Raw genomic sequence first — 26862 nt, 5'->3', positions numbered from 1 at the left:
TACACATATTTAAAACATTACAAATAAGCAACAAAGCATAAACAGCATACTTTTACTGGACATTTTTTCATATTAATTAGTGTGAAAGTAGAATAGAGTTTGAAGGCTTATTATTACCTTGACAGTATGTACCCATTGTTGATATGACCTTGGGTTCCCTGGAATATACAGAAATGAGATTTTAGGAATCGTTGATGAAACATAAATTCATAACCTAAAATTCAACAAGAACTACTATGTCTAGCATTTTAGTAGAAAAAAGAAGCAACAGTATAAGAATAATTGCTTTAATTCTTATGGATCAATGAGCAATTTTGAAAATAAACACTATTCTTCATATATCAAGCTAATGTTTTATATCTTTTATTTTAATATAATCTTAGGGTGGGGAATCAAACTTCTCCTTTGAATTCTAAAATTGCTATGTTTTTAAAACTTGCTTTTCAATGTTTTATCTCTGTGCTATTTTGTAAAAGTTTGCCTCTTGGTTTATTTAAAATAATAAGTGCATAGAAAAGTGGGGAGAAAATGGAAAGAAATTATATACTGCAAAATTCAGTTCAAAAATTATTCTATGGTTGTTAAATATTGGCACAAAATAAGAGCTAATTTTATTTTCATGTAACTAAATTGCAGTTATAGTTCTGAACCTATTCTCTGGTTATAAATCTGTAACTCTGAAAGATATTACCCAAAGGAACTGTTAAGCACACAGTACCTCTTCGGCTACAGAGTATCATGGTTATTAGAAAGCCCCAACACTAGCAGGGTGTGGTGCTGCACATTTGTAATCCCAGCATTCAGGAGGCTGAGACAGGAAGATCACAGTTGGCAGACAGTCTCAGCTACTTAGTGAGGCCCTTTGCAACTCAGTGAGACTCTGTTTCAAAATAAAGAATAAAAACTAGGGTTGAGGGTGAAGTTTGGAGGTAAAATGCCCTTGGGTTCCATCCCCAGTACTGCAAAAAAAAAAAGAAAGAAAGAAGAAAGAAAGAAAGAAAGAAAGAAAGAAAGAAAGAAAGAAAGAAAGAAAGAAAGAAAGAAAGAAAGGAAGGAAGGAAGGAAAAGAAAAGAAAGCAAGCCCCAAATGCTGATAAAATTAGTTCTAATAAGACCTGGAAATCAATATAGTCTCAAGTATGATAAATAATTTGGTCAATTAGATGGAGTTAGAAGGCAAAAAGTAAATCCACACTAATCTAAAGTAATCATTCCTATCAATGGGTTTTGGTTAGATTTCAACTATCTCTTTGCTTATTTAAATGCTTAAATATTTCCTAAATAACAAAAGTGGCAAGTCACAACATTAAACAAAGCGCTGCTGGCTAGTCATCATCCAGGTACAAAGAACCTCTAAAAACAGACAGAATGCCCCTCTTGCCTGAGGCTATGATGTTTGTTGTTGTGGTTGGGCATCATCTTGTTATAAATCAGAGGCAGGATATTCCCTGCTCAAGAATTTCTTTCCAGCTGTTATCTTTACATCCCTAATCAACATCAAGGAAAAAATACCCAGCTTTGGATTTATTCTTATACCTGAAATTTTTTCCTAATTTAATATATATCAGGAAATTCCCTAATATGCACGATACGCATGAACAAACATTAAAGTCAATCACTAGGCCAAACATGAGAAGGAGGGAGGGGAAAGGGAATAGGATGAAAATTGGGTAAGGGCTAATTATTGGGTGATGTGTGCATGTATGCCTCTACCATCTTGTATTCCATTAAAATGTATGACTACAATGCACCAATAAAAATTTTAAAAAAAAGAAATAACAGTCCCAATGACTAACTCATGGGACAGTGAAGGTTTTGAAAAAGCATCATTTATTTACAGACTATTTTATTATTGATTGATTGATTGATTGATTGATGGTACTGGGGATGGAACCCAGGGGCCTTCTACCTCCGGGCTACACTTCCAGACCTATTTTACATTATTATTTGGAAACAGGATCTCTTAAGCCAGCAAGGCTGACTTCGAACCTGCGCGATCCTCCTGTCTCCACCTCCCAAGTGCGGGGATTACAGGCGTGCACCACCACTCCCGGCTATTTTATTTTCTTTTTAGAGCCCATAGTTTAAAAAAATTTTTTACTTTTATTGGTCCATTATAGTCTCACATTATAAGAGATTTATTTATGTGTTTGTTTATTGGTACTGGGGATTGAACTCAGAGGCACTCTACCTATGAGCTCCATCACTAGTCCTATTTTTTAATTTTTTTTATTGGTGCATCAAAGTAATCTAGATGTTCTGTGTCTGTTTTCCTACATTATGCATTTTAAATTAGATCCATGCTCATATTCATTTGGTCATAACCAGGAATATAGCAACAAAAATAGCATACACTGCAGGTATTCATGAAGAGCAGAAACTAGATGTTTCTCAGAAATGTCCTAATCATTTTTGCTTAAAGAAACATGATTTTTTCTTCAGTTTTCATTAATGTTGATTTTTCATACAGTGATCTTTTCCTCTGCTTTAATGTGTAAAAATTCTTCTAGAAATAGGAGAGATAGGAATTTTGTTTTTATTCAATAAGAACAGGAAAGTTTTGACTACTATGCTGATTTACAAAATATTTTCCTATTAAGATCTCTTATTATAAAATCAATACTATAGTTATTAAAGCAAGAGTTTGAGACCAGGTATCCACACATTACATTCAGACTCTGGGCTGTACCTGCTCTGTGACCTTATGTGAATGGCTAAGCTATGTATCCTCATGAGATTGGGGTGATCCAAGTGCCTCTTAGGGTGTTGTGGGGACTAAATGAAATAGTACCTGAAAATCTCTTTGGAGAGTTTATGTCACATATTAGTGCTTGATAAATATGGGGCAATTATTGTAATTATTACAATTACTCTGAGAGAAGTGACCAAGTTAGAAGTGTTTACTTCATGTAAGAACACATGAACATGACAGATATATTCTTTTTTTCTAAGTGCAGTCTAGATGACAATTGTTCAGAGTAGACCTCTAGAAACTATTTTTAAGTACACATACATACACACATAGCCTAGATAGAAAGATGTCTTCTAATTAGTAGTTAGGTGAATATTATTAATTTTTAGTGGATTATTCATTCTTCTTATTTCAAATCCTAGTAAATTACGCTTTCTTTTCTTCTAAGCATGATCTTTATGTAACTCTAAAATACAACTAAAAGTAACACTTGACAGACATAATTTGTATGGTACTTTCTTATTTACTGAAGTTAATAATATTGAACTGAGTTTCTTTTGAATAAGTATTTGCTTCCTCAAATTTAAATAAAATTCATTTTCAGTGTAATAAATAACACAAAACAATTCAAATTAAGTTTCACAAATCAATCTCCAAGCCACATAATAACCAGTGATCATATTCTCCTATTCTTTTTTAAACAATAAAATCTTTAGTAAGAAACCCTAGATACCTTCTTCTACCAGCGAATCCCTCTGTTTCTACTCTATTACATACCTATCTACGCCCATAGTTAAGACTACAGAATTTACCGTACCAAAGGATCATAGTTCTACCCCATTACTGTCACGAGATGTCATCTTCAATTCCATAAAAGCTACTAGCCCCACGGGTCATAAAGATAATGAGACAGCAGTTATGTAAATACTGAATATATGCCTCAAGCAATTTGTCCATAAGCTGACAATATTTTGCTTGTCTGAGTTGAAAAGTTAAAAAAGCGTTATTTTAACACAAAAGTTCCATTGAAGCTAAATTTTTTACCCAGGAGCTGAGGAGAGCAGGGAGCTGAATGATTCCATACTCTGCATACTTGCTGAGTCAGATAAACTTTTTCCCCAAGCTAAATGCTTTCAATGAAACGCTGTATTTATATCAGGCAGACGTCTACAAACAGGTTCATTGGGATTTCTTTTAATGAGCAAATTACACATTTGTTTCTATATTGTGTGATGTGAAAATAAATCTTATGTAAAATTAAATTAAAATCTACAAAATTTGTAGACAATACATGTGACTTTTTGTCTTCCCATGTTTTATTTCTTAATTCTACCATTTATCTGTGCATAGATTAAAATCTTTTTTCTCCAAACAAACCTACAAAGAAGTAGAAAAATACTACCATACCAGATTAAAAATGAGCATACCATGATATAGAGGGCAGGGGTTTTGTTTATTTAGTTCCACAGTATCTAGAACAATGCGCAGTCAGCACTCAGCCATGCTGGCTGAACGAACAGACGGGACGTTTCAAGGTCTCTAGCAAAATTCTCCTCATGTCAGGACCATATACAGAACAACCATGTACAAAGTTTCCATTTTTAAAATCATTAGTTGCCTACATAATTATAAACTTTGAACATTCACATTTAAAGAAGTAGTGATATTTAAGGAATGGAAAACTCAAAGCTTTCCTAATGGTGCGATAGTCTGCAAAGTAAAAAAGGGTAAAGATTTCCATACAATAATGCACTTAGAAATGTACACTGAGTTGTGATGCTCAAATATTTCCTTTTAGATGATAATACAATACACCATTTTAATTCTAATTTCAGTATTTAAATATATACTCAGGAACTGTCACCACTAATTAATTTCCAACAGAGAATACTACTATTCAGTAAGAAAGGCTAAAGGATATATATTAACTGAATTTCTATGTTATTTCCAGTTTTAAGAGATTATCCAAACCAACAGCTACAAACTACTGAGATCAGCATAATGCTTTGAATAACAGGCATCAGGCAAAATTAGTTGATACCATCCCTTATATGAAAAAATGTATTTAAAAGAAAATAGCTTGTTTATGGACTAAAGTACATCAGGCACACATGCAAAAATCAACTATTATTTAGACAATGGGTAATCATACAATAAATGGTCTTTACCTCCACAGAAGCCACCTGCAGTGATCTCTTCTTCAAATACATCAGAGAATCCCTTTCCTGCATTTAGTTTTGCCAGTCGACCATCAATAAACTGAAACATTAAAGTATTGAGTATGTTAATTTTTCATGTTTCATCATTTGAAATTTTACTTATACAAAATATTAATATCAGTTTCTCTCATATAATTATACATCTATATGAAATATATACACGTAGATAAGAAAATTCTCAAACAATGCAGAGAGTAGGGGCTCAGTGAACAGCAGCTAGTTAAACCACAAATGTCCAGCACAGACTCTAACTTTATTAATAGGAAATAGCAAAGACAGGATTGAAGGTCATTGAAGGTCACGGGCTCTGCACTGCCTTGCCAAGAGCCACCTGCCCACAAGGTGTGTCCTCCCTCACCCGCCTCAGTCTTCTGGGTGCCTGTCTCACGGTGTTGGGACAAACATGAAATGAGGGTAACTTGGGTAGTGTATGGACCCTGACAGAGTAAGTATCCAAGAAATGTTAAGCATTACTACTCTTGAAGTTGATTTTAACTTTTGGAATGATAAACTTAAAGCTTCTCTGATGGTGCAGTGTCTTCAAAGTAAAGATTTTCCTAAAATAATGCACTCATTTAAAAATGTAGGGAGAGTTGTGTTTAAATATTTCCATTTGGATTATATTACAAAGTACCATTTCAATACTACTTAAATTATATTACAAAGTTCCATTTCAATACTACTTTAAATGAATTTAAAAATGGTATCATTTCAATGCTACTTTCAGTTTTTAAATTCATACTCAGTATGAACTCAGCATAATATTCCTTATCTAAGTTATTATGTCAAATCATTATAGGATACCAGGTAATTCTAACCATTTAACAATATAACACATACAACTTTCATCATTGCTGGCATATTTGTTGGATGAATGATCAGATAAAGGATGTAAATTGGAATAATGCTACAAATGTATACAAAATTACCAATTCCGATCTTTTTTTTTGGGGAGGCGGGTCTGGGGATGAAACCCAGGGGCATTTGACCTCCGAGCTACACCCCCTGCCCTGTTTTTTATTCTTTATTTTGAAACAGGGTCTCACTAAGTTGCAGAAGGCCTCACTAAGTAGCTGAGGCTGTCCGCAAACCGTGATCCTCTGGTCTTGGCCTCCCGAATGCTGGGATTACAAGCATACGCCACCACGCCGGCTACCTATTTCAACCTTAAAGATTGGAAGGGCATCAAGAGTTGTGTACGTGTAATTTCCTCTTACTCTATAATCCAAATATGATGTAAAATTACAATGTGCCAAATAATAAAAAAATAAATACAGTGGAAGTGAACTCATACTGCTTTGGCATGCATGTTATTTTCCATATTTTTCAGTACTCTTAAAATAGAGATTGGAGTGAGAAATAGAAGCGATGATAAGCACCTAGAAATACTTGTTAAAGTGCAATTACCTGGAAATCCCTCCTACCACCTGTTCTGACCTATTCTTACCTGTCCCAACACACACAGCGTACCAGAGCCTTGTGGGATTGGTGCTGCATTTGAAAAATACCTCCAGATATTCTTATATAGCAAATCCCAGGTGATCATCAGTAATGTATTTTAAATGCATATATATTACTGGCATTTTATTACTATTTGTTTACTTGTTGTTCTGTGGCATCTAGTATTTAATGTGTTATTAATGTGTCTATGATCTTCTCCCATCTAAAAGCCAGGGATTACTACTGGAAAGACCTAGATACTTTTTGAGTGGTAGATGTAGAGATGTGAGGATTAACACAAAATGATCATATTCATTCTGAAATTAATTGATTCTAGTTTTTACTTATAAATTTTCAAGTGAGTTTACACAAAGTAAAGAGCATTAAAGAGAAAAAATCACACTGTGCACAAGTTTTTTTTGTATTTGAATGGTTAATGGACAAAGCTGATAGAGATAAGTTGTATAGAACAATCTATTTTCTCTCGTTTTGTAGGCTCTCTCTTTAGGCTCTTGATGGCTTCCTTTGCTGCACAGAAGCTTTTTAATTTAATGCCATCCCACTTGTTAATTCTTGTTTTAATTTCCTGAGCTTTCAGGGTCTTACTGAGGAGGTGTCTACCAGTACCTATATGTTGCAGTGTTTGTCCTATGCTTTCTTCACGCAATTATCATTTCTTGTTTAATTTCTGGGTCTTTGGTCAATCTTAGTTGACAGTTTGCAGGGTGAGAGGTTGGGGTTTCATTCCATTCTTCTATAAAAGGATAGACCGTTTCCCCAACATCGTTTGTTGAAAAGGCTGTATTTTTCCAACGTATGCTTTTGGCACCAAAGGAAACATACCAAGTGTTGAGTGTGTGTATATTCCTATTACTGTATACCTCATAATGACGTATAAATACAGGAAACCATAAAAGTACAGTAAAAAAGGAACAATATAGCAGTGTCAAGAAGCATCTCAGGATAAATGTAGCAGTAAGGTATGGTGGGAGAACTGCACATGGAGTTTGGAGCATGAAAGGCCTGCATCACGACCCTGCCACTCAGTGGTTTTATGATCTAGGGCTGTTTTACCTTCTGTAAAAATAGGAATAATAATAAATACCTTATGAAGTAGAAACTTCCTCAACAAGACCCCCGCAGCTCAGGAAATTAAAACAAGAATTAATAAATGTGATGGTATTAAACTAAAAAGTTTCTGCTCATCAAAGGAAACCATCAAGAGTCTAAAGAGAAAGCCTAAAGAATGGGAGATCTTTGCCAGTTACACCTCTGATAAAGGACTATTATCTAGAAGATACAAAGAACTCAGAAGACTTTACACTAAAAAAAAACAATCAAGAAATGGGCAACTGAACTAAATAGACACTTCACGAAAAAGGTACAAATGGCCAATAAATCATTTAAATGAAAAAACATTTAACATCGTCAGCAAGCAGGAAGATGCAAAACAAAACTACACTGAGATTCCATTTAAAAGAGTCCAGTCAGAATGGCAATCATCTTGAATTTTTGTTTTTGGTGTTGGGGATCAGACCAAGGACTTCATGCTCTACCACGGAGCTACATTTACGCGTATTTCCCTGGTAGATTACCCTTAATAAATGTTGCTGAAAGACTGAAACAATGCTAACAGCCATGAACTTTAACTTGGTTTTTAAAGTTTAATTTATAAAACTGATTCATTTAATTCTATCTTGAGATTAAAGGTAGTAACCTGCGCTGTTGGTTTCTTTTAAAAAATGGTTAATTTGAAAATATGGCAGTTTAAGACACATGTAAAATTTGACTTGCACACATTTTCAAAACAGCAGTATAAATCAAACTAAAGTGATCTAATTTAATGGACTAAATCTCATCTTTTAAAAAATAAGGTGAAAGCAAACTGATAAATTTAAAACAATCCATTACTGGCAAGTAGAACAAACCAAGTCATCCTTTTAAAGGACTTAATTTCCTCTAAAAGATTAAGACTGTAAGACTTTTTAAAAGGTTTTCATTTTTTTGTTTACTGGAAATAATCCATCCATTTTATTAAATGAGTGGAATAGTTCAAGTCTAAAACGAGATAAATCCCCAAACTATTTACTGATTATGCATTTTTGAGCATGAGTAACTACTTTGTGTTACTAACCTAGTGATTTGAGCCAACAAAAATTAATCATTCTGTGAAATGCCATGCGTTATCACTGACTGTGCAAACAATCCTGTCAGCGACAACCAGACACTTACCAATGTACGCACAATAAGAATGTTTGTTAAAATAAAATAGTATGAGCACATAAACACATACATTCCATACACACATATGCAAATACAGATACCCAGAAATACACAGAAAAGTGGTATTGAGAGGAACGATCTGCATAAATAGTTCCCCAAACATTTTTTCATTTTTCACCCAATAACAGCTTTTTCCTCCAACGAAAACTAGTTCATGATTATACCACTCTAACCACTCTGGAGCATTTCATAGTATATAAAAAAAAAAAAAAGAAGCCGGGCGTGGTGGCCCACACTTGTAATCCCAGCATTTGAGAGGCTGAGACAGGAGGATCGCGGTTCGCGGACTGCCTCAGCTACTTAGTGAGGCCCTCTGCAACTCAGTGAGACCTTGTTTCAAAATAAAGAATAAAATATGGGGCTGGGGGTGTAGTTTGGAGGTAGTATGCCCCTGGGTTCCATCCCCAGTACTGCCAAAAAAAAAAAAAAAAAGGTAAGAACATCTTAAGCTATTGCTGAATAGGAATAATTTTGAACTAAAAGAAATTATCTCTGTTAAAGAGCTACAACTCTACAATGTGCTATAGTATATTGCTTGATAAATATCTACCTATATAACTTATCAAACATGTACCTCTCTTCCTGTATGACACTGGCTTTTATACAATTTTATTGGTGCACTATAATTATAAAATGTGGTAAAATTCAAAGTGGTCTACTTACATATGCACATATCACTGGTTGTGTTTCCTTCTGGATTCTATCCCATTTCCTCATCCCTTCCCATACACGTTAGTGAGACTGGCAAGCAAAGCTTCATACATGAGCAGACATGGTTTGATGTTCCTTCCTCCTTTGATCGGTTTCCCTTCGTGACTGGTCCCTCCTTGTTTTCTGAAGCCCCCTTTCTGTCCTATTTTCTCTCTGGATTCCACATATGGAAAAAAAAAAAAAAAACCCCGGGACCCCTGACTTTCTGAGACTGGCTAGTCTTACTTTGATAATGTTCTTAAGTTCTACATTTTTTTCAACAAATGGTTTATTTTTGCTCTTTTAATAGGTTAGTAAAACTTTTTTTTGTGTGTATATACACCATATTTCCTCTTTTGCATTCATCTGCTGGCAAGATACCTAGGTTGATTTCATAATTTAACTATTGTGAATTTTGCTGTTATAAACATGGGTATGCAAGTATCATTGTAGTTTCACTTTCTTTAAGAAAGATAACAAAAAGAGGATAGCTCTGTCATATGGTAGTTCATTTCTATTTTTTTTAAACAACCCTCTATACTGATTTGCATAGTGAGTGTACTAATTTACAATCCCACCAACAATGAACAAGAGTTCCTGTTTACTGACAGCCTCACCAGCATTATTTGTATTCTTGATGAATGCCACTCTAACTGAAGTTAAATGGACTCAAAATGTAGTTTTAATTTTCATTTCCCTGATTGACAATAATATTGAACATCTTTTTCACATATTTATTGGCCATCTGTATTTTTCCTTTTGGGAAGTATCAGTTCAGTTCAACTGCCCATTTTTTAATTGTGTGTGTGTGTGTGTGTGTGTGTGTGTGTGTTTTCTTTGTATATTCTTTATATTATTCCTCTAGCAGAGGAGTAGCTGGCAAAGACTTCCTCCTCCAATTCTGTAGGCTCGCTCTTTATACCCTTGACTGTTTACTTTGCTGTCAGAAGAGCTTTTTATTTTTATGCCATCCCACTTACTGAGCCTTAGTTTTATTTCTTGCACTTTAGGGACCTTATTGAAAAAGTCTCTACCAGTGCCTGCATAGATGGTGCTATGGCAAATGTGAATTTTTAGGAAACTGTAAAATTGGAAGAAATGGTTTGTTTTTGCAACTGATGACAACATATAAACTAACAATAAAAGTTACAGATATAATATTATTAAGTATAATTTGACTTTTTATGTACCAAGTTTAATACAAAATTTTTATTCATTTTTAATTTTTTATTTTTATGTGGAGCATATTGAAAATGGTGTACATTCAGACTGTGCTTGGTGTCCTCTCCACCCCCCCCACTGCTTCCCCTTCCTCCTCTCCCAACAATGAGTGTCCAGATTAACCATGCTATATTTATACTTTTACACATATTCGAATGTAGCTCCTCCATTAATCAACCTCAGCCTTCTTCCTCTCCGATCCTTCCATTCTAGCTTTGCTGAGGTTTCCCCTCCATTATCTGGAGTCCCTCTGGTATCCCCAATGCTTCCTAGTTTGGGCATATTAGAGGAAACATATGTCCCTTCTCTTTCTGTGCCTGGCTGATCTCACTTAACATAATGTTCTACAGGTCTTTCCATCTTCTTGCGAATGACATGATTTTGTTCTTGTTTATTGCTGACTAGAATTCCACTGTGCATATTTCCCATAATTTTGCAATACATTCATCTGTTGATGGAGACCTAGGTTGGTTCCATATTTTGGCTATTACGAATTGTGCTGCTATGAACATGGGTATGCATATGTTACTGCAGTTCTCTGATTTCAACCCCTTTGGACAAACACTCAGGAGTGCTATAGCCGGATCATATGGTGGATCTATTCCCAGTTTTCTAAGGAATCTCCACACTGATCTTCATAGCAGCTGAACTAGTTTGCACTCCCACCAACAGTGTAAAAGACTTCCTCTTTCCCCACATCCTCGCCAGCATTTGTTGTTATTTGACTTCTTTATGCTTGTCACTCTGATTGGGGTTAGATGGAATCTCAGTGTGGTTTTGATTTGCATCTCCCTGATGGCTAATGATACTGAACATCTTTTCATGTATCTATTGGTCATTTGTATCCCTCTTTTTGTGAAGTTTCTATTCAGTTAAGTGGCCCATTTCTTGATTGGGTTATTTGTTTTGCTAGTGTAGAGTCTTTTGAGAATTTTGCATATTCTGGATATTAGCCCTCTATCAGAGTGGTGGCTGGTAAAGATCTTCTCCCATTCTGTAGGCTTTCTTTTTAGGTTCTTCTCAGTAAGACCTCCAAAGCGCAGGAAATTAAAGCATGAATTAACAAGTGGGATGGCATCAAACTAAAAAGTTTCTTCTCATAAGTTGACTTTTAAAAAAATTTTCTTAAAGATGATGGTTTTTGCATAAATTGTAATATTCTGCCTGAGAGTAATGTATCTTCCCCTCTAAGGATAAATTGTATGCTTTTCTTCAACTTTTTGGCAATCAGTACATTTCCAGAATTTAATCTAAAAATCTAGAACAACTTATGCTGTTGTCAATATTCTAATGACCTTTGTTGCCTTGACATACATTATGTAAACATTTAATTACAACCATTTCATCAAACTCTGGAAATGGCAATAATTGAAATTCAGGACTCTGGATTATTTTAAAATATTTTATTTTGAAGAAAAATAAAATAAAATCTCATAAGGAAGATGGTGCTGAGGAGGAAATAGGACCAGTGGTACCATTCTTTAAGAAGCTAGGGAGGAGGCAAGACTGAGGACTGTTCCTGTGTGCCTGCACAGCAGCCCTGTTAGCCAAGTGAAGCAGCAGATGCTGAAGCAACACAATAGCCAAGTCTACACCTCCAAGTCCCCTCTTCAGCCTGAAGACAATATCACCATATCTCAAAAATTTATCTCACAGCACTCTTATTTGGTATCAAGATAACATAACTAATTTAATAAAACATAGTCTAGGTGAGAGCTAGAAAAATATCTGTTTTAAACGAATCAAGTCTTTAGCAATTTTTAAAAATTCATACACAGTAAAAAGTTCTTTTAAAATATATTAACTCCTTATGAATCTTTAAAATTTGCCTTTATGTATAATACTAATACTTTGGGTTAAAAATGTAAATAGTCTAATTTCAATATTTCATGTAAATGCTCAGTAAACATTGATGGGTTAGTGAAAGCTACACTGAATTGTTACAATACATTAAATAGCAGATATTTAGAGATATGCCTTGCTAATATAAGACATTCAGTAAGAAACTAGGTATAAATAAAAATTGCTATATTACATGGGAATAAGGTAGGTCAGTTTAGTGATAAAGCCAAAAAAATTAAGTGAGTGAATAGGCAGATAAACTCTAATTTTTATGCTGTTTCAAAATATAATTAGCTGATTGTAGGTTTTCATCCATTAAATTAGATTACCATGTATAATGGAAAACACTTTGAAGAGTGTAGAAAATGTAATTCAGCATAGTTTATTATTATAATTAATAACTTGAAACAGGGGTAATGGGACAAGAATACTACCTGGGAGGATATACGTCACCTGATAGACATTTAAACTTTTCTCAAGAATTCAGTCTGCTGAACTTGATGATCAGCAGGCCCATGAATAAATTCAGTCATTTAATAAATATTTAACTCAAATGTTTACCATATTGCAGATACTTTTCTAGATGCTGGGAATACAGCAGTGAATGAAATATGCAAAAAATAAAACCCCTGTGATGCTAAAACATCCAGAGCGGGGAGGAACAGCATGGCATAAGAACGTTAGCGGGCAATGGGTGCTACGAGAATGAGATGGGCTGTCATGGGGTGGGGGGGTGGGGGCAGGGGACGTTCAGTTTTAAGTAGAATGGTCAGGGTTGGTCTCATGAAGATCACATTTGAGCCATGACTTGAAAGCGTGAGGAGGTTTAATGGGAGAGGATTCCAGGTGGAGGGAACAGACAGAATGGATAACTACACCCAAGGGGGACAGGCAGGTGCTCAGTCACCCTGTAAGAGGCTCCTTGTGTCTGGAGAGCATCCTTCCAACCAACCATAGTGACTGTTTTTATTCTAAATTCATACTCTCTAACCTCAAACAGGATCTGAATCATGCCCAGCAATTGGTATTTTCCCCCCAAATCCATTCACTTTACCACCCCCCCTCGTTTCACATTTTGTCTTCCTTCCCTTTTTTTTTTTAACTTTTTTAGTTTTGGGTGTCACTGGGATTGAACCTAGGGGCATTCTACCTCTAGGTCACACCCCTATCCCTATTTTAATATTTATTTATTAATCTATTTTTGTGGTACTAGAAATTGAATCCAGGAGCACTGTACCTCTGAGCTACATCTCCAGTCCTATTTAATTTTTTTTTTTTTTTTTTTTTTTTTTTTTGGTAACAGGGCCTCCCTAAGTTGCTGAGGCTGGCCTTAAACCATCAATCCTTCTGCCTTGGCCTCCCAAGTAGTGAGATTACAGACATTTGCCACCACACCTGACTCCTATTTTATTTTTTTATTTTAACACAGGATCTTGCTAAGTTGTTTGAGGGCCTTGATAAATTTCTGAAGCTGGCCTTGAACCTGAAGTCTTCCTGTCTCAACCTCTCAAGTACTGTGAGTACAGGCATGGGCCACCACGCTCTACTTCTAAATTGTCTTTTCTTAAATGTCCAACATCTCCTCCATTCTCTCTCAGGTGATGATCGTGCTTTCTAATTTTACTAGGGGAAAAAGTGAAGCAATTTGTAAAGAAACCATGCAAGTTCTGACTAATGCACTTCCCTGTCTCCTGCACCAGTGCTCACCTGCCTTCTCTTCTGTGCTACTCACAAAGCCTAACTTCTCTAGCAAGAACTCCTCTCTCCTTCTCCACTGGATCTTCCCAGCAGCCTAAAAATGTCTTATCTCTTAGCCCCATATATACTTCTAGCTATGTCCATTTCTGTTCCTTTTTACAGAACAATTAAAAAGAGCAATCCGTTCTTTATCCCCATGTCCTCTCCTCCTAGGATTCCATCACATTTCCACCTCATCTCTTCAGCAAAACTGCTCTTGGTGAGGTAACTGTATCCACATGTTACTAAATCTAGTAGTTAATTCCAAGTCCTTGTTTTAATTAACCTGTCATGAGTGTTGCTTACCCCACCCTCTTTACCTGCTAGAATAAAGTAGTCTCCTGGTTTCTGCCCCATCTCACTGGTCACCAGCTCTTCCTCAGCCTCCTCTGCTGTTTCCCAGTCCCTGGACTGCTATCATGTCCAGTATACACACTCCTTTGGTGATCTCACCCGGTCTCTGGTATAAGGGTTGTGGATATATCTATTTGCCGATGGATCCCACATTTATATAACTATTTTAATATTCTCCTGTGTCTTGTTTATCCATTTGTTTAATCACTATCTTACTTGTATAGCTAACAGACATCTTGAGCTTAATATGTCTTAAACTGAACTCTTGTTCTTCTTGCCCCAAATCTCTTCTTCCTACAATCATTCTCAAATCTATTAAACATCAATTGTATCCTTCCAAACTGTGGAATCTTCACAACTCCTCTTTCTACCTTCAGAATATGCATGGGTCTGATCTTCAGGATAGAACCTTGATCTGTCCAGGTCTCATTTTCATAACTTAAATCAACCAGTTTCAAACTGCCATGAATTTCTCCCCTAGATTTTAGCAGTAGCTGTTTAAATCCTTCTCTTGCATCTACCTTTGGCTACTCCATAGGATACTGCTCAAATTCTACATTCTCCATGAAGGCTATATCCACCATACTATTTTAAAGTTGTGTCTAACCTCACCTCTTATGGTTCCATTTCCTTTATCCTGTTCTATTTACTTTCCCATTGTATTTATCACCCTTAAACGTGTGTGTGTATGTGTGTGCGTGTGTATGTGTGTGCGTGTGTATGTGTGTGTGTGTGTGTGTGTACACATACATCTTGCATGCAGACATACACACACACAGTACTGGAAACTAAACCAGGGATTCGAGCTTACTAGGCAAGACCTCTCCCATCGAGCATTGAGCAACGTCCCTAGCACACCATTTTTTGACACAGGCTGAATGGCCCAGGCTGCCTTCTGACTTGCGGTTCTCCTGCATCCGCATATAGGCTAAGGTGCCCAAGCTAGCCTTGAACTTGGGGTCCTCCTGCCTCAGCTTCTCAAGAAACTGGAAATACAGGTGTGTCCCACTATGCCCAGATACCTTTCAACACCTACATAATTTATTAAACAAATCGCCTGTCTCCTTACCCTTGGAAATAGAAGCATTGTAGGAGGTTATTTTCTATTCTGTTCTCTGATATATTCCATCCAGAAAACTGCCTAGTATATATAGATATACTATTAAATGAGAGAGTGAATAAAGAATAGTTAGGTGACTGTTTCTAAAACTTTAGTGTGTTTTTATAGTATTTCATGAATAATGTAGTTTCCTGGGCTTTCATGCAGGCATTCTGAGTCAGCACTTTTGAAGTTGAGACTCAAGAATGGGCATGTTTAATAGGCTCTCTGGGAACACTGACATGGGTTTGAGATCTCAATTTGAGGAACACTTCTTAGTTCTTAGGTAATACTTGAAATTAGTGACAAAAAATGCTAAAAAAAAATTAACCTTTGTCTTGACAAATTATCTCCCTTACATGTCCCTTCTTTCTGTCAAGTCTCCATATCTCTATGTCATATTTTATTTTTATTCATTTCTTTACTTTATGAAATATGTGCTTGACATAATTACCACCTCCCATCCATTAATATATCAAATGTTTTCTAATACTCTGAAACTGTGAAGTCTTTAGTACTAGTGATGTATGTGTTGATCTTAGCTATATATTACATACTATGAACACTACCCTGAAAAAGATTCATAGTAAAATGTGAAAAATATATAGCAATTTATAATTCCTGTTAAAAAGCTTTTTAGAAACTTCTAAAATCTCTAGCTAACATAAAAGAAAAATATTTGTCTTTTGACCCACTAATTTTATTCAACATCTTATGAAGTCATGGAAAGTGGGTCATGGATGTGTGCTTAGGATTTCAGAGAATTTCCACTTCTACACATCAGACTATTAGGCGACTCCAAGTTTAAAATTATAGCTATCACTCAATTTAAAATGCAGCAACACTTGACTTCTATGGTTTTGTATTACCCTTAACTAAGTTCCATTACATTCAATTTTACACATTCTTCTACAAAAATCATCAAAACATTTCATGCCTATTCCCTATAACAAGGACTTAACTGCACAGCTTTTATTTTTTCATTTTAAATATTAAATGCCCTTTGTTTATTAGATATTTGTACACAAAAATACCTAAGACATGGCCCATGTTGTTCCAGAGTATGTAAGACCAAAGGAGTCAAACAAATATTTTATAGTGCAATGCTAAAAGGGGAGGAAATTTTGAAAGGTATGAGAAGTCAAGGACAGAAAAAAAATAACCAAGGTGAGTTTTAAAAAAAAGACTTGAGTTGCTCAATGTAAAAAGCACAGAGGCTGTAGAAAGCAGAGGAAACAGGAATAAGCGTGCATGTATTTTTCATTAATTTATTCCTAGGCAGACAGTAAATCTCAATGGTTTCCTAGATCCAAACCCTAACTCTACTGTGTACTAGCTGTTGTGTAAAACTTTCAGCAAGTCATTTTACCCTCTCTACAACTTGGGTTTATAACCTGAAAACTGGTAGTAATAAAATATGTAATAATATAGTTATTTTGAGGATTAAATAAGTATATATAAATCACTCAAACAGTATTCAGTATAGTCAGTATTTTTCTTGGGGGGGGTGGTACTGGGGTTCCTGGAAACCCTACCTACGGGCTACACTCCCAGACCTATTTTATATTTTTTATTTGGAAACAGGGTCTCTTAAGCCAGCGAGGCTGGCTTTGAACCTGCATGATCCTCCTGTCTTTGCCTCCCAAGTGTGGGGATTACAAGCGTGTGCCACCACGCCCAGCTTATAGTCAGTATTTGATATGTTATTTTCATTTATTCATAATTTACTATCACTTATTGATTTGCTATTTTAAAGCTTCTATTACAATGCAGGTTCAGAAACATAAAAACATTAAACAATTTTCAGATAACTAATACTAGATAGTTCACAATGAATACAGTAAGGGTGTTTGTGGAAATATTAGAGAGACAGTGACCAGAAGATCAAGGACTTTTGTTTGCCAGAATGTGGACTTGACATATTGGACTTAAACAGAACTTTAAACTAAATAGATCAATACAGAACATTCCATCCAAAATTAAAAAGAATACATATTCTTCTCAAACACTCATAGCACAATCTCCAGGACAGGTCATAGAGCTAGGGCAAAAGAGAAGTCTAAGCAAATTTAGGAAGGTGAAAACCATGTAATTTATCTGAACACAAAAGCATAAAACTAGAAATTAGTAACAGGCAGAACAGTAAAAATTCACAAACATGTGTAAATTAATAATATATTCCTGAATGATCAATGGGTAAAATAATCAAAATATATCTTGAGACAAAATGGAAACACAACATACTAAAACTTATGAGATACCAAAAAAAGCAGTTCTATGAACTAAGTTATAGCAAATAAGTACCTGTGATAAATTACATCAATAAGCAACCTAATACTACAGCTGAGGGAACTAGAAAAAAAAGAACAAACTAGACCGAACTTAAAAAAGAAAATAACAATAAGAATAGAAATAAATAAGAGAGTAAAAATCAAAGAAAAGATCGAAACTTTAAAATGGCTTTTAAAAAATATCAACAGAATTTATAAACCTATCGCTAGGCTAAAAAAATTATAGAAGATTAAAATAAAATCAGAAATTAAAGAGAAGATAGTACAATGACTACCATGGAAATACAAAGGGTCTTAAGAGACTACTGTGAATAAGTATACACCAATAAATCAAATAACCTAGAAAAGATAAATAAATTTCTAGAAATATACAACCTATCAAGATTTATATTTAGATATAAATATGGATTTATATTTAGATGTATAAACTAACATAAAATCTTACCAGGCAAATAATGAATAAAGGTGCTGAATCAGTAACCAAAAATCTCTCATCAAATCCTTCTCAAACTAAAAAAAAGGGGGGGGGAGATGCTTCCAAATTCATTTTATGAGGTCATTTTTACCCTGACATCAAAGCTAGACTAGTAAACCACAAGAAAAGAAAATTAGAGCCAACAATCCTGATAAACAGAGATGAAAAATCCTTTATAAAATATGAACAAACCAAATTCAACAGCATATTGAGAGAATCATACCTATGAGCAAATAAAATGTATCCATGGGATGCAAAGTTGTTTCACCATACACAAATCAATGTGATACATCACATTAACAGAACCAAGGGGAACAAAACACACCATTGTATTAACAGATGTATAAAAGCTATCTGACAGAAATTTAACATCATTTAATGCTAAAAACTCAACAAATTAAGTAGAGGACTGTAATATACTTCACACCAAGGAAGCCATATATAGACATTTCACAGCTAATGTCATACTCAGTGGTGAATAGTTAAAGCTTTTTTCCTTATATCAGGAACAGGTCAAGGTTACTTTCTTTCACTACATCTAGTCAACCAAGTAAAGAAAATTCTAGCCAGCAAAAAAAGGCATCCAAATAGGAAATAGAAGAAATAAATTTCTGAATCTGTGTTGATGAATTTTCTTACATATGAAAGATCCTAAGTACTCAATCAAAATTGCTTAGAACTAAGTAACCAATTTAGTGAAGTTGCAGGATACAAAAGCAACAAAGACAAAAGTAGAGCCAAGTATGGTGATGTACACTTGTAATACTAGTACCTGGGAGGCTGAGACAGGAGAATCAGATTCATGGCCAGCTTCAGAGACTTAGTGAGGCCATCAGCAACTTAGCGAGACCCTGTTTCAAAATAAAAAATAATATAGGGCCGAGAGTGTAGCTCAGAGGTAGAATGTCTCTGGATTCAAGCCCCAGTGTCATACACACAAAAAGAGTAGCATTTCTATTCACTAATTACCTTAAAAAACCAAGAAAACAATTCCATTTACAATAGCATTAAAAATAAAATATTTAAATGTAACCAGATGTTAAATATCTGTACACTGAAAACTATAAAAGATTAATGGAAACTGAACATGATAAAAATAAATGGGAATGCTTCCCATGGTCATGAATCAAGAGAATTAATATTGTTAAAATATTCCTTTTTAATTTTTTATTGGTGCACTGTAGTCATACATCTTAGTGGAGTACAAGATGGTAGAGGCATACACATCACCCAATCACCCCTTACCCAATTCCTACCCCATTCCCTCCCCCTCTCTCCTTCTCATGTTTGGCTTAGTGATTGACTTTGACATGCTTGTTAAAGTACATCATGTGCATTAGAGAATTTTTGTCTTTCCCTCTCTCATCCTCTCAGGTCGCCTTCTTTGCTCATCTATAGAATTTCCTTCTTCAGCTAGAGTTCCTGCTATGATCCATTTCTCCCTAGCTTTCACATATTAGGGAGAGCATCCAATTTCACTTAACTCCAACTAAAATGGCATCATTCTAAACACCAATAACAACAAATGCTGACGAAAATGTGGAGAAGTTGGAACTTTAATACATTGTTGGTGGGATTGCAAATTAGTGCAACCACTTTGGGAAACAGTATGGAGAATCCTCAGAAGAATGGGAACAAATTTACCATTTGATCCAGCAATACCACTTCTGGGTATCTATCCAAAAGAAAGGAAACCAAAGTACCAAACCAATGCATGTGTATCTATGCTCATAGCTGCACAATTCACCACTGCCAAACTATGGAACCAGCCAAGATGTCCATCAGCAGATGAATGAATTACAAAACTGTGGGATATGTACACAATGGAATTTTAGTCATCCATAAAGAAGAACACATAATTTACAGGGGAATGGATGAAATTGAAGGACATTATGCTAAGTGAGATTAGTCAGTCACAAAAAATAAGAAATCAGATGCTCTCCTTAAAATATTCTTACTACCCAAAGCATTCCACATATTCAATACAGTCCTTTCCAAAATTTCAATTGTTTCACAGAAATAAAACAATCATAAAATTCATAAGAATCCATAAAATACCCTATAACATAAAGAAATCTTGAGCAAAAAAAAAAAAAAAAGCTGAAGGCATCACACTATCCAATCTCAAAACTATGGTAATCAAAACAATATGGTACTGGCAAAAACAAACAAGCCAAAACAAAACAAGAACACCAATCAGTTATATAGAACAACAGGAAAAGAAGAAAGACACATTTTAAGTATATCCGCACATTTACTATCAACTAATCTCTGGCAAAGATGTCAAAAACACACAATTAAGAATATAGGGTGAACAGAGAAAGTAGAAGTGTAGTGAGGAAGAGGGAAAGCAGGGAAGGCTTTAGCTAGGTAAAGGTGGGTATGAAAATAAGATAAATAGTAAGAACATAAGTGCTATAACTCAGGCATGAACAACGCTCTTAGAAAAAGAAAGGACGGAACCTTTGTTAGGTTGACATTTGAACAGGCTATAAGAACAACAGAAAGCCAACAGTGGTGTATGGTACAGCATATTCAAAGCCTTACACTGTGAAAGATTTCTGAAGGGATATTCAGTATGATTGGATATTTCATTAGTATAGGAAAATGGACATGAGTGTGAAGCCCCAAAAAGAGACAAGCACCTTAGACAGTATTATAACCAGGATACAAACCCAGGTTTTTGGGATCCTGGACCAATTACTGTTAACAGTGGGGCAGACATGCCAAGTGGAGTGATAAAAGTAAAATCCAGAGGATGAATACAGTGTATTTAACTTAAGTCTTAATTTCCTTGGAGATGAAGGTGGGAGGAGGGCTATGTTTCCAGTAATTTATTTAAAATGTTTTTACTTTAAGATAAACACCACTGTATAGAATGCACTATGTATATAGATGTTTTGAAAAAATGCAGACAGCTTCTTGACATATGCTTATCAGTAGACTTACATTTGCTTCCTCATACTTTTTTCTGTTAAATATATTTATTTTAATTTTAATTTAATTTATTTTTTTGCGGGTCTGGGGATGGAACACAGGGGCATTTGACTTCCAAGCTACACCCCTCTGCCCTATTTTTATTCTTTATTTTGAAACTGGGTCTCACTAAGTCGCAAAGGGCTTCATTGAGTATTTGAGGCTGTCCACCAACTGCGATCCTGATCCTCCGGTCTCAGCCTCCCAAATGCTGGGATTACAAGCATGCGCCACCACGCCTGGCTTTATTTAATTTTTAATCTATGGGTAAAAGGGTTTCAATCACTCCTGAAGGTGCCCAAATTTTAAATTTAGCCACTGAATTTGAGTGAGGAATAAATGCTACACTGCTGTCTCTCCACAGATACAATCCAGTTGAGCCCACTTTACAAAGCACACATTTCCTCATTTGGATTACTGGCTGAACATCTAGGCTTAACTAAACATAGTTAAGTTAAACAGTAATAAAGTAAATAAAGTACTGTTTATTACTTAAACCATAATAAAGTTACTCAGTTCTCCAGAAAGAATTTTCCAATAACAGATATAACAATATAATTTTTTTCGACTTCCTTTCCACACATTTCAAAACCATGTGTTCTTCTCTGCCATCAGTGGTACTTTGTTATATGAGAAGTTTTTGAGAAATATGCTTATATTATCTTATGAAAGGTAGGAAAGGTTTTGGAGTGACACTCAAAGACGCTTTTTTCAATTTGAATCTTCCCTATCATTTTTTCCCAACTGAGAATTTGGATAAACAAAATTATTTTGAAAAAAAAAAGTACCTATTTGAATATATTTGAGTTCTTTCACTATGATGTAGATTTCTTAATAGTAATCTAGGTTTAAGGTAAGAGGGCCTGTATTCATGGAGGTGTCTTAAATTTATAGTTCAAGCCAAGGTTAGATCAACGACTAAATTCAGTCATGGTTCATAGCCATGGAAAGTGGCTAGAAAAACAAGCAGAGAAACTTCCAGTAATAACAAACAATATACTCAAAACCAAATTCCTCTATTGTGTTAATGTTATATGAAATAAAGGTAATAGACCCAAAATGCATGCTTAAATCTTTATGAGGCTGCTAAAGAAAGATGGTGATGTCAGAGTTGTGGGTTTAAGGAACTATTTATGGGATTTTTTCCAAATCCATTATCTGGAGGGGAATTCATCCAAATGGAACCTACTATCATCTGTCTAAGCTGTGTGTTTACTTCACAGAATCATGGAATGTAAGGGCCAAAAGGTATCTTGAGCTTAGCGATCTTCAGTCTAACTCACATACAGATGCAGAAACTGAGGCCCACACAGGTTAAACAGGTCAACTGTCAATGAAAATACAGCCTATTCATACCTAACTTTGAAACACTAGAAATAGAAAGGTTTTCACACATTATTTAATTTAAATAACAATGGCTTAGTCAATAGTTTAAATAATAATAATCATAAAAATAACAATAATAACAACAACAACAATAATAAAGCAAGGGCAGTTGATAGCTGACACTTTGTCAAAAAAAACTACTGAGCTACAGGCAGGGCATGTGGAGACTCTGATCCAAGGGTATAAAGATCCAGTGGGTCAAGAAGAGTAATTTTTTGAGAACTATTGCACAGGGTGTTCACCCCAGTCAATAATAAACTACTATTTATTTCAAAATTACTGAAAGAGCAAATTTTATAAGTTTTTACTACAAAAAATTATATTAGTTGACAGATATGTTAATTAGCTTGATCTCATCATATATATATATATATATATATATATATATATATATATATATATATATTTGTGTTTCTATATGTATTTTAGGTACCAAACCATCATACTGTATCCCATAAGCATCTACAAATATAATGTGTCAATAAAATTTGAAAGTATACAATGTAGGCAGAAAGCAGGCCAGCACTGCCTTCCTCTGATGGTCTATGAGCCACTCTCACTATACAAAGGCCCATGTTGCTGCAGCTTGTGCTTGCTACACTTTTATGTGATTGTTCACATGAGAAAGCTTACTTAAGTACTAGATTATTTAGCCTTTCTTGCTTGTGAACATTTTTTTTTTTTGGTGGTACTGGGGTTCCTGGAAACCCTTCTACATCTGGGCTATACTCCCAGACCTATTTTATATATATTATTTAATTCAGAAACAGGGCTTCTTAAGCCAGCGAGGCTGGCTTCGAACCTGCGCGATCCTCCTGTCTCCGCCTCCCAGGCGCGGGGATTACAAGCGTGCGCCACCACGCCCGGCTTGTGAACATTTTTTAAAAGCACTCATATGAATTCCTCAGTGACCAGTCCTTTCATCATTCATTTTCGGGTCTAATGCAATGCATTTATTTCCTTGCTGAACAGTATTGTATTGTGTAAAGGCAACAGTTTATTCATTTTAACACTGACACATGGCTAAAATAGCACTCAGGGTTTTATATTCTGAACAATTTTGGTAAATAATTTTTCAGGCAGTGTAGAGTACAACTGCAGGGTTACAGGAACTTTGCATGTTAAACTTAAAGTGATGGTATATACATTTACACTCCCATAAAGAGTTAAGGCTTTGTTACTTGCTCCACATCCTTGCAGGTTTGGGATATTCAGGTTTTGTTTTTCTTTAAAAAAAAAAAACTCTTGGACAATCTGTTAAATTATAGGTAATATTTCATTGTGTTTTTTATTTGATGTCCTCTAAGTACAGTTGAAGTTAAATGCCTTGTGTGTCACCACTAGTCACTGAGTTTTTGGACACATACATCTACTCAAATCTTTTACATGATTATACTGGACTATGTCTGAATTGTCATGTGGAAATGTTTTTATGTCCTAGAGATTCTAAATCATTGAGTAGTTCATATGTGTTCCAAATACATATGATCACCAAAGTTTCTAAATTTCTTTTCTTTTCTTTTCTTTTTTTGTGCTTCTAGGGATTGAACCCAGAAGCATTCTCTCTTCAAGCTACATCCCCAGCCCTATATTATTTTTTATTTGGAAACAGGGCTTCCCTAAATTGCTGAGAACCTCACCAAGTTGCTTGGGCTGGCCTTGAACCTGGGATCCTCCTGTCTCAGGTTTCCAAGTACTGAGATTACCGGTGTGTCCCACCATGCCTGGCTAGGTTCTGAATTTCAATGAAGTCAAATGTATTAAGCTATTTTTTCATGTCTTAAGAAACATGTCTCCATCTTTGAAGTAATAAAACTTTCGGTTTAGTGTCTTCCTTTGTAAATCTTCATGACTTTTATTTTGGGTTATGTTAGGTATAGTAGGAGTTCCAGGGGAAATAGTTGCTCTCTTACTCTAGTGGAAACTTTTAGTGTTTTAATATTGAATATGACACTTATTGAAAATATCTTTTTTTCTTTTGAGGTACCGGGATAGAACCCAGGGGCATTCTACCTCTGTGCTATACCTCCAGCCCTATTTTTTTTTTTTTATTCTTTTATTTTGAAACAGGGTCTCACTGAGTTGCAAAGGGCCTCACTAAGTAGCTGAGGCTGTCCTCAAACTGCGATTCTCCTGTCTCAGCCTCCCAAATGCTGGGATTAAAAGTGTGGGCCACCACGCCCGCCTGAAAATAACTTTAATCAGCTGGGTGTGGTGCTCATAAATTGGACTGCTTAAATTCATGAAATGCAGTACTTGTTGCTTCTCCAACTATCTTTTCAAATATTTTCTTTCTTTCACTTTCTGCTTTTACCTATTAAGGGTGATTATACGAATTTGGGATGTTTGTTCTCACTCTAGACCCAGATGTCTATTATCCTCCTGTATTTTTTACTCTGTTGCCTCTTGCAACATATTCTGAATAATGTCTATTCCTGATATATCTTTTGCTATCAAATCTCTCTTCACCTAAATCTAATCTGCAATTAAACTTGTCCGTTTTTTTTTTCATTTCAATGATCATATACTTTCTTAACAGGTTTATTTGATACATACTTTGTTTTGACAATGTTGCTTTATTTGACAATTGGCTTTGCCTTTTTAATTTGTTTCCGAAACATTTTTAGAGCTTAATTTTTTTATTTCTTTCAACATCTTAATCATGGCTCTTATGATACGTCAAATCTTTGCAAGTAAGTTTCTGTCTGTTGTTTATTCTAATTTATGATTTGTGTCCTTGTATGTCTGATAATTTTTAACAGTAAAATTTATCTTTGGAATTTTATTTTCTTTACATATTCCCAGAAAATGAGTTTACAGAAGAAGCATCTTTATTTCCTGTATACTTTTACACTAAATCTTTCCAGATCTTTGGGAGTAGGGTCCCCTATTATACTTCTCACCCAGAAACATGATCACTGAACGCTGTCTCCTGGGCCTCCTCAAGATACTTTTTTGACTCCTGCATTTGAAATTGTTTTAGTAAATAGTTTATCTACATAGGGAACATACCATGCCAAATTATCAGAAATAAAAGTTCACTTAAATTCTTTCTTTAAAATTGTGTGCTAGTCTTCTGAGTCCAAGTTTTCTCAATTTGGAAGCATAAGCACTGCTCAGTAAAGAGAGACTGAGTAGTTCTTAATGAATCACAAAATCATTATTATGGATTAAAATTATACATAAAGCAAATATGATGATATTACTTAATCCCTATCAGGAATATCTCTGAAGATCCATCTGTATTGATGTATTTGTTCTTTTTACCAATTGACTGTTCTTTCAGAAATTTGTAAAACTCTGTCAACAAGAATCTTTTAAATCCTTTCAGGGATATGTGTGTGTGTGTGTGTGTGTGTGTGTGTGTGTGTGTGTGTGTGTGTTGGTACTGGGGTTCCTGGAAGCCCTTCTACTTCCAGGCTATACTACCAGACCTATTTTATACTTTTTTTTTTTTTTTTTAAACAGGGTCTCTTAGCTGTGAACTTGTGTGATCCTCCTGTCTCCACCTCCCAAGTGCGGGGATTACAAGCATGCGCCACCACGCCCAGCTCAGGGATATCTTAAAGCACCATTTTCTCAAAAAATGATAGCAAGTTGTAGAAGATGGTATATGTGTCCATGAAAAATATTCAAGTTGTCCATGTAATGGGATTCTGCTTTCACTGACCATTATCAGTTTTTACATTTATTTTTATTTCAACAAGATACACTTTTTTTTAAAATGCCACACAGATTTGTATTCTATTCATGTTTGTTTTGTTCATTTCTCTAAAGAATAATAAAGATGTTAAAATTTATTGAGAATCTACAGTGTCATATACTATACTGAATACATATATATATATATATATATATATATTCATAAAACTTTTTATTACATCCCTGTGAAGTAAATGGTAATATTTCTATTTTAAAGAAAGAAAATGGATAAAGTGTTATTAAGTGATAAAGTCAAGATTTAATTGACTACATGACTCCTAAAAGTAAATACTTTAACTAGTATGTAAAAATTACTATGCTTTATTAACTTTATCAAATGGTAAGGATATAGTTGCAGAATCTCACAGCCAAAGGAAAATAACAACATATATATTCTATCTACTCATTAATCCTTGATCTGCATAAAATTTGATCTTCACAACTATTTTTGAATG

General features: G+C 34.9%; 1 protein-coding gene across 2 annotated transcripts in view; it reads right to left on the bottom strand.

Moving 5' to 3' along the window:
• DENND1B (DENN domain containing 1B) overlaps nucleotides 1-26862 on the bottom strand; it is a gene marked incomplete at both ends in the record, with an annotated part of 243584 nt that overhangs the window by 28794 nt on the left and 187928 nt on the right. For both annotated transcript variants that reach the window (XM_080698366.1, XM_080698367.1), the window contains 2 exons: nucleotides 118-158; nucleotides 4861-4951. In XM_080698366.1, the coding sequence (XP_080554492.1) occupies nucleotides 118-158; nucleotides 4861-4951 (132 nt within the window). The remainder of the gene's footprint in view (nucleotides 1-117; nucleotides 159-4860; nucleotides 4952-26862) is intronic.

Source organism: Muscardinus avellanarius, assembly GCF_963383645.1.
Source record: "Muscardinus avellanarius genome assembly, chromosome: 7".
Classification (NCBI taxonomy): domain Eukaryota; kingdom Metazoa; phylum Chordata; class Mammalia; order Rodentia; family Gliridae; genus Muscardinus; species Muscardinus avellanarius.
This window is presented reverse-complemented; position numbering and strand designations above follow the sequence as displayed.